Raw genomic sequence first — 15,836 nt, 5'->3', positions numbered from 1 at the left:
GTCTTTGTTGCTGCGTGTGGGTTTTCTCTAGTTGTGGCGAGCGGGGGCTACTCTTCGTTGCAGTGTGCTGGCTTCTCACTGCAGTGGCTTCTCTTGTTGTGGAGCACAGGCTCCAGGTGCGTGGGCTTCAGTAGTTGTGGCACACGGGCCCTAGAGTGCACGGGCTTCAGTAATTGTGGCGTGTGGGCTCAGTGGTTGTGGCACGCGGTCTCTAGGGCACACGGGCTTCAGTAGTTTTGGTGCACAGGCTCACTCGCTGTGGCTTGTGGACTCTAGGGCACAGGGTCAGTAGTTGTGGCACACGGGCTTAGTTGCTCTGTGGCATGTGGGCTCTTCCCTGACCAGGGATTGAACCTGCGCCCCCTGCATTGGCAGGCGGATTCTTAACCACTGTGCCACCAGGGAAGTCCCTCTTATTTCCTTACCTTTCACGTGAAGAGATTGGATTTGGTAATTTCTTAAGACCTTTCCAGCTCTGACATTCCTTGGCTCTGCCTTACTTAGTTCTTTTTCTTTCAGTCAAGATTGATATTTTCATGAGATAATTTTTCTTTCACTTTTACTATTACTTTTTGTAAATTACTTTGGTAAAATTTGTATAAGTTACTTCTTTTTGAAAAATATCTTCTAAGTAATAATTTTTGGAGTAAGAGCCTGATACATTATTTTTTCCCCAAAAATTATGAAAGTAATAGGATACTGTGATAGACCTTTTAAAAAAAGAAAAAAATACCTTTCTGCCAGCAGTTACTATTTTATGATTTATTTCTTTTTCACTATCCATTCAGAATATTCTTGAAAAAAACAGGTAGTTGAAATAGTTACCCGGACAGGTAGAAAGAATCTGGAATTATGAGTTGTGTAAAAAAATAGAATCTTTATTATATGATTCCTTTAGGAGTTGAGCACAGATTCTTTGTCCTTGCTAGTGTTTGGTATGATATGTAGAGTTGTTTATCTAGATTTTAATTTTTAAGTAGGTGTAGACATCATGTCAAATATATTATTGCTAATATGTACTTTAATAAAAACACATGTTTTCATTAACAGAGAATTCTTGAATTAGAAAGTTCTTTGGAAAAAAGCTTGCAAGAAAATAGAAACCAATCAGAAGATTTAACTGTTCATTTGGAAGCTGAAAAAAATAAGCACAATAAAGAAATTACAATCATGGTTGAAAAACACAAGACAGAATTGGAAAGTCTGCAGCATCAGCAAGATAACCTTTGGACTGAAAAACTCCAAGTCTTAAAGCAACAGCATCAGACTGAAATGGAAAAACTTAGAGAAAAGTGTGAACAAGAAAAAGTAACATTGTTGAATGACAAAGAGATTCTCTTTCAGGCCCACATAGAAGAGATGAACGAAAAGACTTTAGAAAAGCTTGATGTGAAGCAAACGGAATTGGAATCACTGTCGTCCGAACTGTCAGAAGTATTAAAAGCCCGTGACAGGCTAGAAGAGGAACTTTCTGTACTAAAGGATCAGGCAGATAGAGTGAAACAGGAATTAGAGGCCAAGCTGGATGAACAGAAGAATCACCACCAGCAACAGGTTGACAGCATCATTAAAGAACAAGAGATGTCTATTCAGAGAACTGAGAAGACATTAAAAGATGAAATTAACCAACTTGGGCTTCTTCTGAAAGAAAAGGACAAGCATTTAAAAGAGCAGCAGGCTCGTGTGGAAAATCTAGAGGCAGATATTAAAAGGTCTGAAGGGGAACTCCAGCAGGCGTCTGCTAAGCTGGAGCTCGTCCAGTCACTGCAGAGCACCATGCTTGAGCAGGCGGAAGCGTATGAGGGGCAGTTGGCCCAGTTGCAGCAGAAGTTGTTGGATTCAGAAACAGAAAGAATTCTCTTTACCAAACAGGTAGCTGAAGTTGACACTCAGAAGAAAGATGTTTGTGCCGAGTTGGATGCTCACAAAATCAAGGTGCGGGACTTAATGCAGCAACTTGAAAAACAGAGTAGTGAAATGGAAGAAAAAGTAAACTCTTTAACCCAACACTATGAGTCCCAACTCAAGGATAATAGCGTAGAGCAGGAACAAACAAGGAAACTCTTAATGGAAAAGGAAAATGTAATTTTACAAATGAGAGAAGGACAGAGCAAAGAAATTGAAATAGTCAAACAGAAATTATCAGCCAAGGAGGACAGTATTCGTGTTTTGCAAGAGGAATATGAAACCAAATTTAAAAATCAAGAGAAAAAGATGGAAAAAATTATGCAGAAAGCAAAGGAGATGCAAGAAACGTTAAAGAAGAAACTGTTGGATCAAGAAGCCAAACTTAAAAAAGAGCTTGAAAATACTGCTCTGGAGCTCAGTCAGAAAGAAACACAGTTCAATGCCAGAATTTTGGAAATGGCACAGGCTAACTCAGCTGGAATCAATGATGCAGTGTCAAGACTGGAGACAAACCAAAAGGAGCAAATAGAAAGACTTACCGAGGTGCACAGGCGAGAACTCAGTGATGTCACTGCAGTGTGGGAGCGGAAACTTAATCAGCAAGCTGAAGAACTTCAGGAAAAACATGAAATCCAGTTACAGGAAAAAGAGCAAGAGGTAGCAGAACTGAAGCAGAAGATCCTCATATTTGGGTGTGAAAAAGAAGAGATGAACAAGGAAATGGCATGGCTGAAGGAGGAGGGTGCTAAACAGGCTACGGTGTTGAAGGAATTACAGGAACGATTAACCCAGGAGGCTGCTCACACGGATTCTTTCTCACAGAATGAAGCGAAACTGAAAGCTGAGCTTGAGAAGCTGGGGGTTGACTTGAATCACTCTCTGAAGGAAAATACTTTTCTTCAAGAGCAGGTAGTTGAATTGAAGATGCTGGCAGAGAAAGATAAGCTTAAGGTTTCTGAGTTGACCGAAAAGCTGAAAACCACAGATGAAGAATTCCAGTGTTTGAAATCTTCACATGACAGAAGTAAGAAAAGCCTAGAAGACAGAAGCTCAGAATTCAGAAAACTGTGCGAGGAGTTAGCAGTTCAGCTGGACATTTACTCCAAGAAAACGGAAGCCTTGTTACAAGCGAAAACAAGCGAGCTCGTCAACATTAGTAGTAGTAAAATTAATGCCATTCTCTCTAGGATCTCCCATTGTCAGCACCACACAAATAAAGTTAAGGAGGCACTGCTAAGTAAAACTTGCAAAGTGTCTGAATTAGAAGCACAACTTAGACAGCTAACAGAAGAGCAAAATACACTAAATAGTTCTTTTCAACACGCTACACGTCAGTTGGAAGAAAAAGAAAGTCAGATTAAGAGCATGAAGGCCGATATCGAAGGTCTTCTAACAGAAAAAGAAGCCTTACAGAAGGAAGGAGGCAGTCAGCAACAGGCTGCCTCAGAAAAGGAGTCTTGCATCACACAGTTGAAGAAGGAGTTATCAGAAAACATCAATGCTGTCACCCTGATGAAAGAAGAGCTTAAAGAAAAAAAAGCTGAGATCAGCAATCTTAGCAAACAGCTCACTGACTTGAACGCGCAACTTCAGAATAGCATCAGCCTAACTGAAAAAGAAGCAGCCATGTTGTCACTAAGTAAGCGACATGATGAAGCACAACAGGAACTGCTAGATCAGGTGCGGGATTTGTCCTTGAAAGTTGAAACTCTGAGTATAGAGAAAACTTCTGCTCTTGATCAGGTGGATCATTTGTCCAACAAATTCTCAGAGTGGAAGAAGAAAGCACAGTCAAGACTTACACAATATCAAAATACTAGTAAAGAATTGCAGGTGCAGCTTGAGTTAAAAACAAAGGAAACCAGTGAAAAGGATGAGCAGATCACTATATTGAAGGAGGACCTTGTTCAGCAAAAGAAAAGATTTGAATATTTAAAGGGTGAAATGGAAGATAAGAAGAGTGAGATGGAGAAAAAGGAATGTAATTTAGAGACTGAGTTAAAAACTCAAACAGCAAGAATTGTGGAATTAGAGGAGCATGTTACTCAGAAAACAATTGAAATTGAGTCCTTAAATGAAGTTCTTAAAAATTACAATCAACAAAAGGATATCGAACAGAAAGAAATGATTCAGAAACTTCAACACATTCAAGAATTAGAAGAGGAAAAGGACAACAGAGTTAAAGAGGCTGAAGAAAAAGTCTTGAGACTTGAAAAGCAAGCATCTTCCATGAAATCTGAACTTGAATCTATGAAGAAAGAATTGGAACATGTGAATTCAGTTGTGAAAAGCAAAGAAGAGGAGTTGAAGGCATTGGAAGATAGACTTGAGTTAGAAAGTGCTACGAAATTAGCGGAACTGAAGAAGAAAGCGGAACAAAAAATTGCTGCCATCAAGAAGCAGTTGTTATCTCAAATGGAAGAGAAAGAACAGCAACATAGAAAAGACAGAGAAGGCCATCTGAGTGAGCTGAATGCAAAATTGCAGGAAAGAGAGAGAGAAATTCACATCTTGGAAGGAAAACTCAAGTCGGTGGGAAGTTCACCACAATCAGAAACATCAGTTGTACCCAGATGGGCAGAAAATGTGGCAGCATGTACTAAGCAAGAAGAAGCAGGTTCCCAAGGCTGTGTGCAGAAGGCATGTGAAGAAAAAATCAGTGTTTTACAAAGAAATTTAATTGAAAAGGAAGAGCTGTTGCAGAGGCTAGAGCAGGAAAAAGAAGAGAGAATTTCTTCTCTTTCTGAAATGCAGTGCAAATACCAAGAGCTCTTAATAAAGATAAAACAGGCTGAAGCAAAGCAACACGAGGATCAAGTGATGATAAATCAGCTTCAAGAAGAACTTGAAGAAAAAACCAAGTACTCCTTGTTAGTATCCCAGCATGTGGAAGAAGAGGGAGGTAAAAACAACATAGGGGCAAAGCAGAACTTGGAAAATGTGGTTGATGGTGTCCAGAAAACCCTCCAGGAGAAGGACTTGAGCTGTCAGATATTGGAGCAAAAGATAAAAGAGCTGGATTCCTGCTTATTGAGAGAGAGGGAAGGACATCGAGTTGAAATCGAATCATTGACCTCAAAACTTGAAAGATTACAAGCTTTGCAACAACGGATGGATGGAAAAAGTAAACCCACGGAGGTTTTGGAAGAAAGTGCTGAAGAAAAGTCCAAATCGCATATGGTCCAGCCCAGCTTGCTTGGTCACACGGAGGCGGAGCACAATGACCTGGAGTTTAAGTTAGCAGGGGCAGAGCAGGAGAAGCGGAAGCTGAGCCAGGAGGTGGTGAAACTGCAGAAAGATCTTCGAATGTTGCGGAAGGAGCATCAGCAAGAGCTGGATATAGTAAAGAAAGAGTATGAACAAGAAATGGAAGAGAAAATCAAGTAAGTTTTTTTCAGTATGAGTATTTTTAAGGCAGTCCTCCTTTAATGAAGTCTTTTTTTTTATATCAAATGCAGTTGTTTCATAACCTAAATTTGTTAGTATTGAACATAAATCTAATAATTTAAATACCGAAGAGAAATAAAAACAATTTAAGGCAAGAGGCAGTGTTATTCCATGTCCATTTAAGGGAAAAAACTTTTCTTGCCTATGAGATCATGGTTATTAGGTACATTTCCTAGTAATTTTTTTGTTTTATTATTTTTATATTAACGTTATTATATAATATAGATGTGTATGGTGAAAAATTTTAAGTGGAAAGTAAAAATTCTCAAATCCTCAGGACTGTTCCTAAAGTTAATCGTACTTATCCTTCCAGAAGTTTTCTGTGTCCGGACACACACACGCACACGCACACATACGCCCTTAAAAACGGTTGATATCAGTGAGATCATACTTATATGCAGTGTCATGAAGACCAGGTAACTCTTTACAGCTTGTTTTTTGTATGACAACAGTTGGCTCTTCATATTTTTGGTACTCAGACAGGAGCAGGAAGATCTTGAATTGAAGCACAATTCCACATTAAAACAGCTGATGAGGGAGTTTCATACACAGCTGGCACAAAAGGAACAGGAGCTGGAAATGACCGTAAAAGAGACCATCGGTAAGTAAACTTTTACATTCAACAAAAGAAACAAATCAGAATCAGCAGAGACTATTTATAATTTAAGCTTATTCTTTTCACACTGTGCTAAGTGCTTTAAGTAATTATAAACTGGAGAAAAAATGATTCTTGCCTAAGAGAGTTCTCTGATGGAAAACTGCTGCCTGAAAGTGGCTTGCCTTTCAGAGGGGAGGAGCAGGTGGAAGAACCTGAAAGCATTAGCTGATTAATTGCCTAATGAAGACAGTTCTGCTCCATGAGAAGGGTATATTTGATCAATTTGATCAGTTGATTTTAGTCAAATTTGATTTGGAACAAGGGTTCTTACAGAAATTGGGATATAGATATTAATTCTTACCTAATGTGTTTTCTTGTATGTGTCCATTTTTTATTTATTAGATAAAGCCCAGGAAGTGGAGGCTGAGCTTTTGGAAAGCCATCAAGAGGAGACAAATCAGTTATATAAAAAAATTGCAGAGAAAGAAGATGATCTAAAAAGAACAGCCAAAAGATATGAAGAAATCCTTGATGTATCTTATTTTCTGTCTCTTGAAATTTAGCTATAATAGATTTCATGGTAGTGCTAAAGAAGATTGGCTGTCAGATTTCCTGTTTTTTCTAGTGTAGAGTGTTTTTTTTTTTGGAGTAGTTTCAGTATTATTCAAAGTAGTATTTCTCTACTGTTTGTAAATTTATAAGGAGTCTAATTGATTTCTGCCAGGATTGTAGTTTTCTGATCAGTTTCTGCTAACCAGGCATACAGTCCACTTGAAGCAACAGTGAGTTACTAAGGGAAAGGGTGGATTTTCTTCTATGTCTTTCTCCCAAATTCAGACCAAATTGTGAGAGCAACCGACTAAGAATTGAGAGCTTGTGCTTGAGACAGGTAGTGTGTGTATGAGCTTAGCTGGGATCTTTCCAGGAGGGCCAGTTAACTTTTTTTCATCCGTACCCAGTTTGCATAGGTTTTGTTGATCTCAAGGGGGGAGAAAAGATGGGGGGAAAAAAAAAAGCAATACATCAGCCAAATATTTTATATGTAGTTGGAAGATAAATTCAGTGTACTTACTCTGCTAGTGGAAGATTAGCGTTGTCATTTCTGTACATGAAGATAAGCCATGAATGTTAATGAGTATTTGGACTGCAGAGCATATTTGAATATAAAGCAATTGTAAATCATTCTTTGTTGGAGCGTACATTCTTTAGTTACCGCAAGCCTTATTTCACTGTGTGCTAAAAAACCATTTGATGATTAGGAATGCATGAATTAGAGAGTCGTGCTTCAGCTGACTGTGGCAGCAGTAGAAGTTTGAGCCAGGAACAGATTCTAGTAATAATTATTTTAAATGTAATTGAAAAAGCTGAAATTCTAGGGCGTGATACATGAATTCCAGGATGTGATATTACCTTTGTGTAATTTTTGAGCTTTAGATCTCACTATGAAAGAAAATTTGAAGAATTTCACATTTTCTTATATATACTTCCCCAGAGTATATTGTGCGAAGCTTAAAAAAATACTGTTGTTTCGTGAATGCTTTGAGAATGTTGGGATTGGAAGATACATTACAGCTAGTTTAGGTTTATCTTCTGGTTTTTGTTGTTGTTGCTGTTGTTTTGGTTTTTTTGGCAGAAGAAGGAGAGTGAGTTAAGCATAGTCAAATGATTTCCCGAAAACTGCATGGAGAGTGGTAAACCACTGACTCTTTATTAGCTTGCTGTGTTTTATAAAGACTTCTCCCTAAGAAAGGAACTTGGGGAAGGGAACAGTTATATATCATGGAGAGTTAAGTTAGGGAGCTTCATTTGCAGGGGATAAACTGTGTCACAGCTATACCGTTCCCTTTTGTGAACTACTTCTGTGTCTCTGAATGTGTGTGTATGGGGGCGGATGGTGGGGTAGACTTTCCAAGGTCCTGACAACCCTCTGTAGGTAGAGGGGTGAGTGAAGAGGGAGATAGGTAGCAGTTAATCTCTGGTATGGTTCCTCCTGGAGGATCTGTTGTTTATTAGAAAATAAATGGTCCTCCTAGCTTCAGGCTTGGAGTAAGTAGAGCAAGCGGGCAGGAAGTAGAGGGTGGGACAAAGGACTTGGGTGGACTCTTCCCCAGACCCCTTCCTGCACCTTAGACCAGCACTGTCTGTTAGAGATACAATGCAAGCCCCAAATGGGATTTAAAATTTTTTAGTAAACACATTAAGAAAAAAAAAAGAGTCAGCTGACTTTTTTTTTCAACCTCCCACATTTCATCCATTTAATAACGTGTGGTGCTATTTTTAGCAACTAGATATTGATCTAAAAATCACATTTTATTGAAGTACATTAGAAGCAAGCAAATAAAGTCAGAATGTGGGACCTTCTGTAGGAAAACAACCCAATGGGGAGACTATTCTAGACAAAAGAATGTTAACAGAAAAGAAAATCTCAAAACTTGGAAATAGAAAAAGGGTGACTTAGTGTCCTGTTTTTTCAATATCACCCGAATCAGCTGACTTTAATTTTGATAATATTGTTAGCTGACCCATTATATCCAAGACATTATCGTTTCAAAGTGTAGTCAATATAAAAACGATGTATGTATTAATTCTCTGAGATTCAGTGTGTTTCTACTTTGGCAGCCTATCTCAGTTTGGATTAGTCAACATTTCAGGTGCTCATAGCCATAGGACAGGGTAGCCATTGGCTACTGTGTTGGGCAGTGTGGCCTCAGACTTTCAACAGCCAGGTCTGGGGCTGACGTTGTGATTAAATTGGCAGTCTCCAGCCAAACACCCCAAATACATACTCTGTCTTGAAGAGTTTTTTTAAAACAGCAAATATTACTAAAAGTGATATTACCAATTCTGAGCAAACACCATATTGCTTTGATTCTGAGACATATTCTCTTATCATTTGCCCAATTAAAATTTTCCAGCATTGGAGTTTTATATGGATTTGTGTGTATTATGTGGTCGTGTTTTTTCCCCTCTGAAAAAGCTGTTATCAGATTGATAATTTGTCTTAATGATGACATTGTAGAATGCTATATTTTTCTTATCCATTAAATTAATTCCATGATTTTTGTTAATAGCTGAGTGCAGCACAGAGACATTTTTATTTTCTTGCCTTCACTGTCTTAGCTCATGTTCTTACCGTTGCTTCCCCCACTGGAGGAAGCTGAGAACTTTGTCATCCTTGATTCACGCCTCCTGTCTTCCTCAGCCCCTCAGACATCCACACACTTTTTAGGACATGAGATCTGCTTATCTCCCCTGATTTCCCAGGCCGAGGAATCACCTTTCTCCCTTTAACTGTGGATCTCCAGCACGGTCTCCAGCATGTAACAGACTCTCAGCTGTAGTGTTTCACTGAATCCCACTGCACGTCCCTCTCCCCTTAACTCCACTGCTTCTGCCACCGTCTGGGCTGCCGTATTCCATCTGGTCTGGTCTGTGTATTAATTTCCCATCTGGTCTCCTTGCTTTTGGTTCTTTTTTCCCCTAAAGTATTCATCTCTTCCTGTCAGAGTTATTGTCTATCTGGAAACAAAGGTGGGGTTGTCTCCCTTCCCCGAATTCCTGCAGTGGCTTCCCTTGTCCCTGTGCCCCTATCCTCCGGTTCAGCCTGTGGTCCAGCCGCACTCAGCTTTAGCTCCTTCTTCCCCGTGTTTCACCTCTGCTCATGCTTTTCCTGGTGCTTCAAGAGCACGTTCTCATACGTCATGAGTTAGCACAGCTGTTGTCATCTCCTTTGGCAGTTTTCTTTAAAAGTTTTAAATTTAACTTGTATTTAGAAAAAAATTTGAATCAAATGTATTCCATGGTTTAAAGATCAAAATAATACAAAAAAAGTATACTTGAAGAATGGTCTATCATGAAAATTGCACGCAAACTGTTCTCTGTATTCTGCACCCTGTTTGCCTTCTCCCTCCACGGGTGCCCATTAGTTTCTTATGCAATAATTGTCCCTTGTTCCTCTATGCAAACAGAAACAAAAATGAAATATATTCTTATTTTTTCCCTGTCCTACCCCAGAGTTAGCTTTTTGAATATGTTTTTCTGCATCATACGGTTTTTACTTAGTTTTTTTGAAACCCCGTAAAATAGAATTAATTGCTCCTGTCTTCCTTTGGTACTCCACTCCTCTAGACTGTTAGCATCTTGTGGGCAGGGATCTTTCTGTGCATCTCTGGTCTTGAGGACCTAGCCAAGTGCTTGGCACATACTAGACACTTGGTAAATTTGAAGAAAGTGACACCTGGTAGGGCAAAGGGAGCGATCATGTGGGGAGAGGGAATGGTGACATCGGAAAGGAGTTGAGTCTCACGATTAAGGGAGCTGACTGCATTTGTCCCAACCTCAGAGCCATCTTACTGGGAGGCACTAGCTCCTAGAGCTACATTAGATACAAAACTGGTTTCTTTTTGACATTTACTGTATTTTAGTGATTTGGCCTCGGCATAATAGTCTTTAAAACATAATTTCCATGTATGTGCATAAATATTCAATTTAGTTTTTCTTACTGTTTTTACTTCAGAGCAAGCAGTATTGCTTTCTTTCCCCCTTCAAGAAGACAAAGCTTTTACAAAGGAAATTATAGAACTGTTTCTTAAATTAGAAGTAACACATGAAGGAGTCTTTTCCAGTTCTTGGAGGGGCTTGCTTTAGGTTGGTATCTCCAGCTGTAAAAGGTAATGTCAGACATAGCTAATTGTCATATCAGAATCTGGACCTAACTGAATAAGTAGCTGTAAGAGGTGATCCTTTCAAACAAGGCTAGACCACATTGACACAGATACCCACACAAGATACGTGCTGGTAGAGTGAAAACAGTAAATAAACCAGGATTGTGGGCAGTTACCGAATTATAATAGTTTCTGGTCAGTGGTGTTTTAGGAGTGGAGGCTGGGTTAGAGGGCCTTAGTGGGTAGACGTTGAAGGAAGCTGTTTACAAGAGACCCCTGCTTTTTTTGGTTATGTTGAGAGAAGGGGTTCACTCTTTTTTAGTTGGTCTAACTTTCATGACAAGTGCTATTTAAAGTTAGATTTTTGAGGTGTCTCGTGGTTCATTGATTTATTTTGTGCCTTGAGGTTGTGTATGTGTGTGTGTGTGAATTATGTTTCTTGGTTCTGGCAAGTCAGCTTCTGTTAAATCAGATACCCGCTTGTGGCTGTTTTCCTGTTTAGCCTCTTACTCAGCAAACACTTGTCCTGTCTTCATTACTCAAATCTGATCAATATTCCAGTGCCAGATGTTCTTTTAGCACAAAGGTTATTGCAAGATTTATAAGGGCAAGGAGAGGTCTGGACTGCTTTGTACAACAAATGATGGCAATTATCAAAGACAAATGGAAAAATTTAAAGATGGGCAACAGCCTTTTACCAGGGCAGTCAGAGCAGAAGAGAGAAGGATTCGAATGCCAAATTTTATAAGAAGGATTTCTGAACCCATAAGTCACAGTCTTGTCTGTTTTCTGCAAAGTTCAGGGCAAATGGATACATCACATTAGTTACCATACATTGGACAGTAATTTTTTTTCAGAAATAGATTTGTAGTTGAACACTTTGCTCCAAAGAACCCCTGGTGTGGTTTGCAGGCAGTTGTGTAGGGGGTGCACAGGTGTCTGACGAGGACAAGGAGCCACCTTGATTCGTGCAGCCCTTCCCAAGGGGCTGAGGAGACACCCCCACAGCTGCTTGTGATCAGTAGGTTGCCAGCTGGTTGAGCAGGGCTGTGCATAAAGCTCGTTTATGTTGGATATTTTCTGGAAATCAAATCCTAGTGTAGAAAAGGCTGAAGTCTTAAAACAGAGGTTCTTTATTATAGTTCTGTCACAATGCTGTTATACACCTGAGTGTGGCTTAAAGCTGGGGACCCTAGTTTAAGGGGAAAGAAACAGCTTGATGAGCTTTATGGAATGGAGACAGGAGGACTGAGGGTGGGAAAAGTGATCCTAGGAATAGTGAGCAGCTTTAAAAGGGGCTTGGAGTTAAAAGTGGGGCAGGAAGGAAGGTGTTGAGAGCACAGTAATGAATTACAGTAAAAAACAGTGCTTTGTGCTCCCAAAAAACGTGTGGGTGTTGCTTTCTCCTGCAAAGGCAGTTAGCTCTGTATCTTGTTGCCTCTTTGCTACATTCATTTTGACATATTTAGTAGCATATTTTTTTATTCTAAAGGCTCGTGAAGAAGAAATGACTGCAAAAGTAATGGATCTACAGACTCAACTTGAGGAGCTGCAGAAGAAATACAAGCAAAGGCTAGAGCAGGAGGAGAACCCCGGCGATGATAAAGTGAGGGAACTGGACTTGGCTCCACACGTTTCTCGAAAACATTGTCGCCGCCTTTGGCTCACCCACTAACGTACACACCTGCCTCATCTCGTCCTAGCAAGAGCCTTTCAGGGGGGACATACCTGCCTTTCTTTTATAGACAGTGAAACTGAGGTTCAAAGAGGTTAAATAAAATGTTGACACTCACACAATAAATATTCTATTGGGAATATAAACCCAGTCTGCCAGACTTCAGAGCCTAGGTGTTTCTGTGATACCAGTGCTTCTCAGTCTTTCCCATGGAAAGAACAGCAGAAGCCATAGAACCTCATAGCTCTGGGGCAGAGCCAAAACTGGTCCATAGAAAATATGATAATTGTAGATTTCTATATTTTGTGCTAAAAATTCATATAATTTTTTTAAAGATTTATTTATTATTTTATGTATTTATTTATTTTTGGCTGTGTTGAGTCTTCATTGCTGCGTGTGGGCTTTCTTAGTTGTGGCGAGTGGGGGCTACTCTTCCTTGTGGTACACGGGCTTCTCATTGCTGTGGCTTCTCTTGTTGCAGAGCACGGGCTCTAGGCAACAGGCTCAGTAGTTGTGGCTCATGGGCTTAGTTGCTCCGTGGTATGTGGTATCTTCCTGGGGCAGGGCTCGAACGCGTGTCCCCTGCATTGGCAGGCAGATTCTTACCCACTGCGCCACCTAGGAAGTCCTCTTTCGCTCTTTAATAGCTACTAAGTTCTACTGTTTTGTTTTACTTATTTATTTATTTATTTGTTTAGTCACAATATGAATATACTTGGTGCTATTAAATGTTGCTTCCTATGGGGGAATATGTGTATTCTACTCTGTAACATGTTCTTTTCCTTAGTATCAAAGTAAGTATCAGTGTTGCATATAGTGGCACTGAGGCCTGTGTCAAGATGCCATAGAGTATTGAAACATTATGAAATTAATATTCAGGAGGTCTTTTGAGTCCTTTACCTTGTAGCATAAGAAAGGAGAGACTGCCCTTAACTTTTTTTTTTTAAGCTCTTTATTGGAGTATAATTGCTTTATACTGTTGTGCCAGTTGGTGCTGTACACCAAAGTGAATCAGCTGTATTTAGACATATATCCCCATATCCCCTCCCTCCCGTGACTCCCTCCCACCCTCTCATTGTGCTTTTTTTTTTAAAGCTCTTTATTGGAATATAATTATGCCCTTAACTTTTATTTCTACTCTAAAAAATATTTTTCTGTTTTATTATTTATGAATTTTTATTCTTTTCCTTCTTGAGCATCTTTTTTTGGTGCCTCTGGGACATCTTGAACTGCATGTCTTGAGTTCAGTAAAAAATAATTTGTGATTATTGTGTAGAGTGGATTCCTGGAAATGGTCCTTTAGAATTTTCCCTAAAGGGCCCATATGCTATAAATAGATGTTAATATGTTTAATTTTTTAAAATTACACAAATAATAGATGAATATAGTCTTGCTTAAAAAAAAAAAGTCAGATAATACAGAAGTATATAGCTAAATCCTTCCTGGTGGGTACCTCCTTTTCCAAAGTGCTAATCATTGTTAGGAGTTTGGTGGGTGACCTTCCACTCATTTTTCTTTGTGTTTACCTATGTTTATGTATATTTATGTTTTAATAGTTTGTATAGCAAAAGAGACCAGGTTTAAAAGCAAATATTTAAAGTTGTCTCATCTCAAATCTAACCACTCTCTTAAGACTATAACACTAAATTTTTGTTTCATTGTGATTTCATATTGCTCCATTTTATTGTTTCTTGTAGATTTTATTATATGCACTAATTTTTTTTTTTTCTTTTCCATTTTTAGGTAACAATTATGGAGCTACAGGTAAGACTAGTTTTTCATTGAATTTGAGTGAAGGTAGTCCATTTTCAGGAGCATTCTGTATTTCAAGTTAAAACATAAAGAGACTTTTGTGTTTAAAGATTTAACATTTATCTATTTTTGTCTGCATTGGGTCTTTGTTGCTGCGCATGGGCTTTCTCTAGTTGTGGCGAGTGGGGGCTACTCTTCATTGCGGTGTGTGGGCTCCTCATTGCGGTGGCTTCTCTTGTTGTGGAGCATGGGCTCTAGGCGCTTGGGTTTCAGTAGTTGTGGCTCGTGGGCTGTAGAGCTCAGGCTCAGTAGTTGTGGCACATGGGCTTAGTTGCCATGGCATGTGGGATCTTCTCAGCCCAGGGATCAAACCTGTGTCCCCTGCATTGGCCGGCGGATTCTTAACCATTGTGCCACCAGGGAAGTCTCAAGAGACTTGTTTTAACAAGGAAAAATTTACCAAGCAGTATAGTAATGTGTCCAGACAATGATGAAACCCATATGCATCTCAGATCTGACTTCTTGTTCTTTCAGACACAACTAGCACAGAAGACTACTCTCATCAGTGATTCAAAGTTGAAAGAGCAGGAGTTCAGAGAACAGGTACAGGTCTAATTGGTGCCTTTTATTTTGAGATGACTTACTTGATTTCTGTTAGTAAGTTCTTGGAACTCATTTAGCTAATTTTTAAAAAAGAACAGATTAATACTTCTTTATTAGTTGACTTTGCAATCTTGTCTTACACAGGAAGTTTTGTTCCTAAATCCGAAAGCGCTAGAGGGTAGCTTTGTAAATTTGTGATCACATGCATTTAAACAAGAGCATTTGCATCTTGTTATTCTAGTGCTTAACATTTTGGATAACAGTTTGTTTAATTTGTCATAACTTAATAACAAAGGAGTTATTTTTGCTTTTATCAGAGGGAAAATACATTAACATCAATCTTCACTACTTTTTCCTAGTGGATAAATTGTCTTGATTTAATATTATTTGCCCATATATTATCCAGTAATTCGATTTACATATGACCATATGTGGACACCTAGAAGGATGCACCAGTATATGTATATCTATGGTGCGTGATATTTAGGAAGTCTTGAGTGACCGGAGTCAGCAGGCTCAGTTTGAAGGCTAAATCTCTAGGAATTTCCAATTTTCTTAAAATTCATATATACAAAATTGCTGATAATTGTTGAAACTAGGTGATGGATGGGTATAGGGGCATTAATTGTACTGTATTTTCTGTATTTGAATATGTTTGAAGTTTTTCATAATATATTTTTTTAAAATTCATAACGATAGGTAGTAAGTCCCAGTGTTACTTTGTTTTTTTTTCTATTTCCTAGTGTTTCCACTTTCCTCATTTATCTCGTTTACTGCTTTAAAATTCTCTTCTTTTAGCACCCTCAAATCTTCAAACTGTCCTAGCATAACAGTTTTTGTATTGATTATTTCTATAGTGTTAAAAACCCCATAACATAAAATTAACCATTGTAACCATTTTTAAATGCACAATTCATTGATATTTAGTTCATTCACAGTGTTTTGAAACCATCCCCGTTATCTAGTTCCAGAATATTTCATCACCCCCAAAAGGAAATCCCATATCCATTAAGCAGTCACTCCCCACTGCCTCCTCCCTCCAGACTCTCACAACCACTAATCTGCTTTTTGTGTTTGTGGATTTACCTATTCCTAGTATTTTATGTAAATAAAATCATATAATACATGACCTTTTTAATCTGGCCTCTTTCACTCAGCATGATGTTTTTAAGGTTCGTCCATGCTGCAG

General features: G+C 38.8%; 1 protein-coding gene across 5 annotated transcripts in view; it reads left to right on the top strand.

Annotated features, from left to right (window-relative positions):
• The window catches only part of GOLGA4 (golgin A4), a 99,493-nt gene that overhangs the window by 66,391 nt on the left and 17,266 nt on the right, over window positions 1-15,836 (top strand). For all 5 annotated transcript variants that reach the window (XM_057706914.1, XM_057706916.1, XM_057706915.1 and 2 more), the window contains 6 exons: window positions 1,051-5,291; window positions 5,835-5,956; window positions 6,356-6,486; window positions 12,110-12,223; window positions 14,036-14,056; window positions 14,579-14,647. In XM_057706914.1, coding sequence (XP_057562897.1) covers window positions 1,051-5,291; window positions 5,835-5,956; window positions 6,356-6,486; window positions 12,110-12,223; window positions 14,036-14,056; window positions 14,579-14,647 — 4,698 coding nt within the window. The remainder of the gene's footprint in view (window positions 1-1,050; window positions 5,292-5,834; window positions 5,957-6,355; window positions 6,487-12,109; window positions 12,224-14,035; window positions 14,057-14,578; window positions 14,648-15,836) is intronic.

This window comes from Hippopotamus amphibius, chromosome 13 (genome assembly GCF_030028045.1).
Source record: "Hippopotamus amphibius kiboko isolate mHipAmp2 chromosome 13, mHipAmp2.hap2, whole genome shotgun sequence".
NCBI classification, from domain to species: domain Eukaryota; kingdom Metazoa; phylum Chordata; class Mammalia; order Artiodactyla; family Hippopotamidae; genus Hippopotamus; species Hippopotamus amphibius.
Note: the sequence above shows the minus strand (reverse complement) of the source record. Positions and strands in the feature narration are given on the sequence as shown.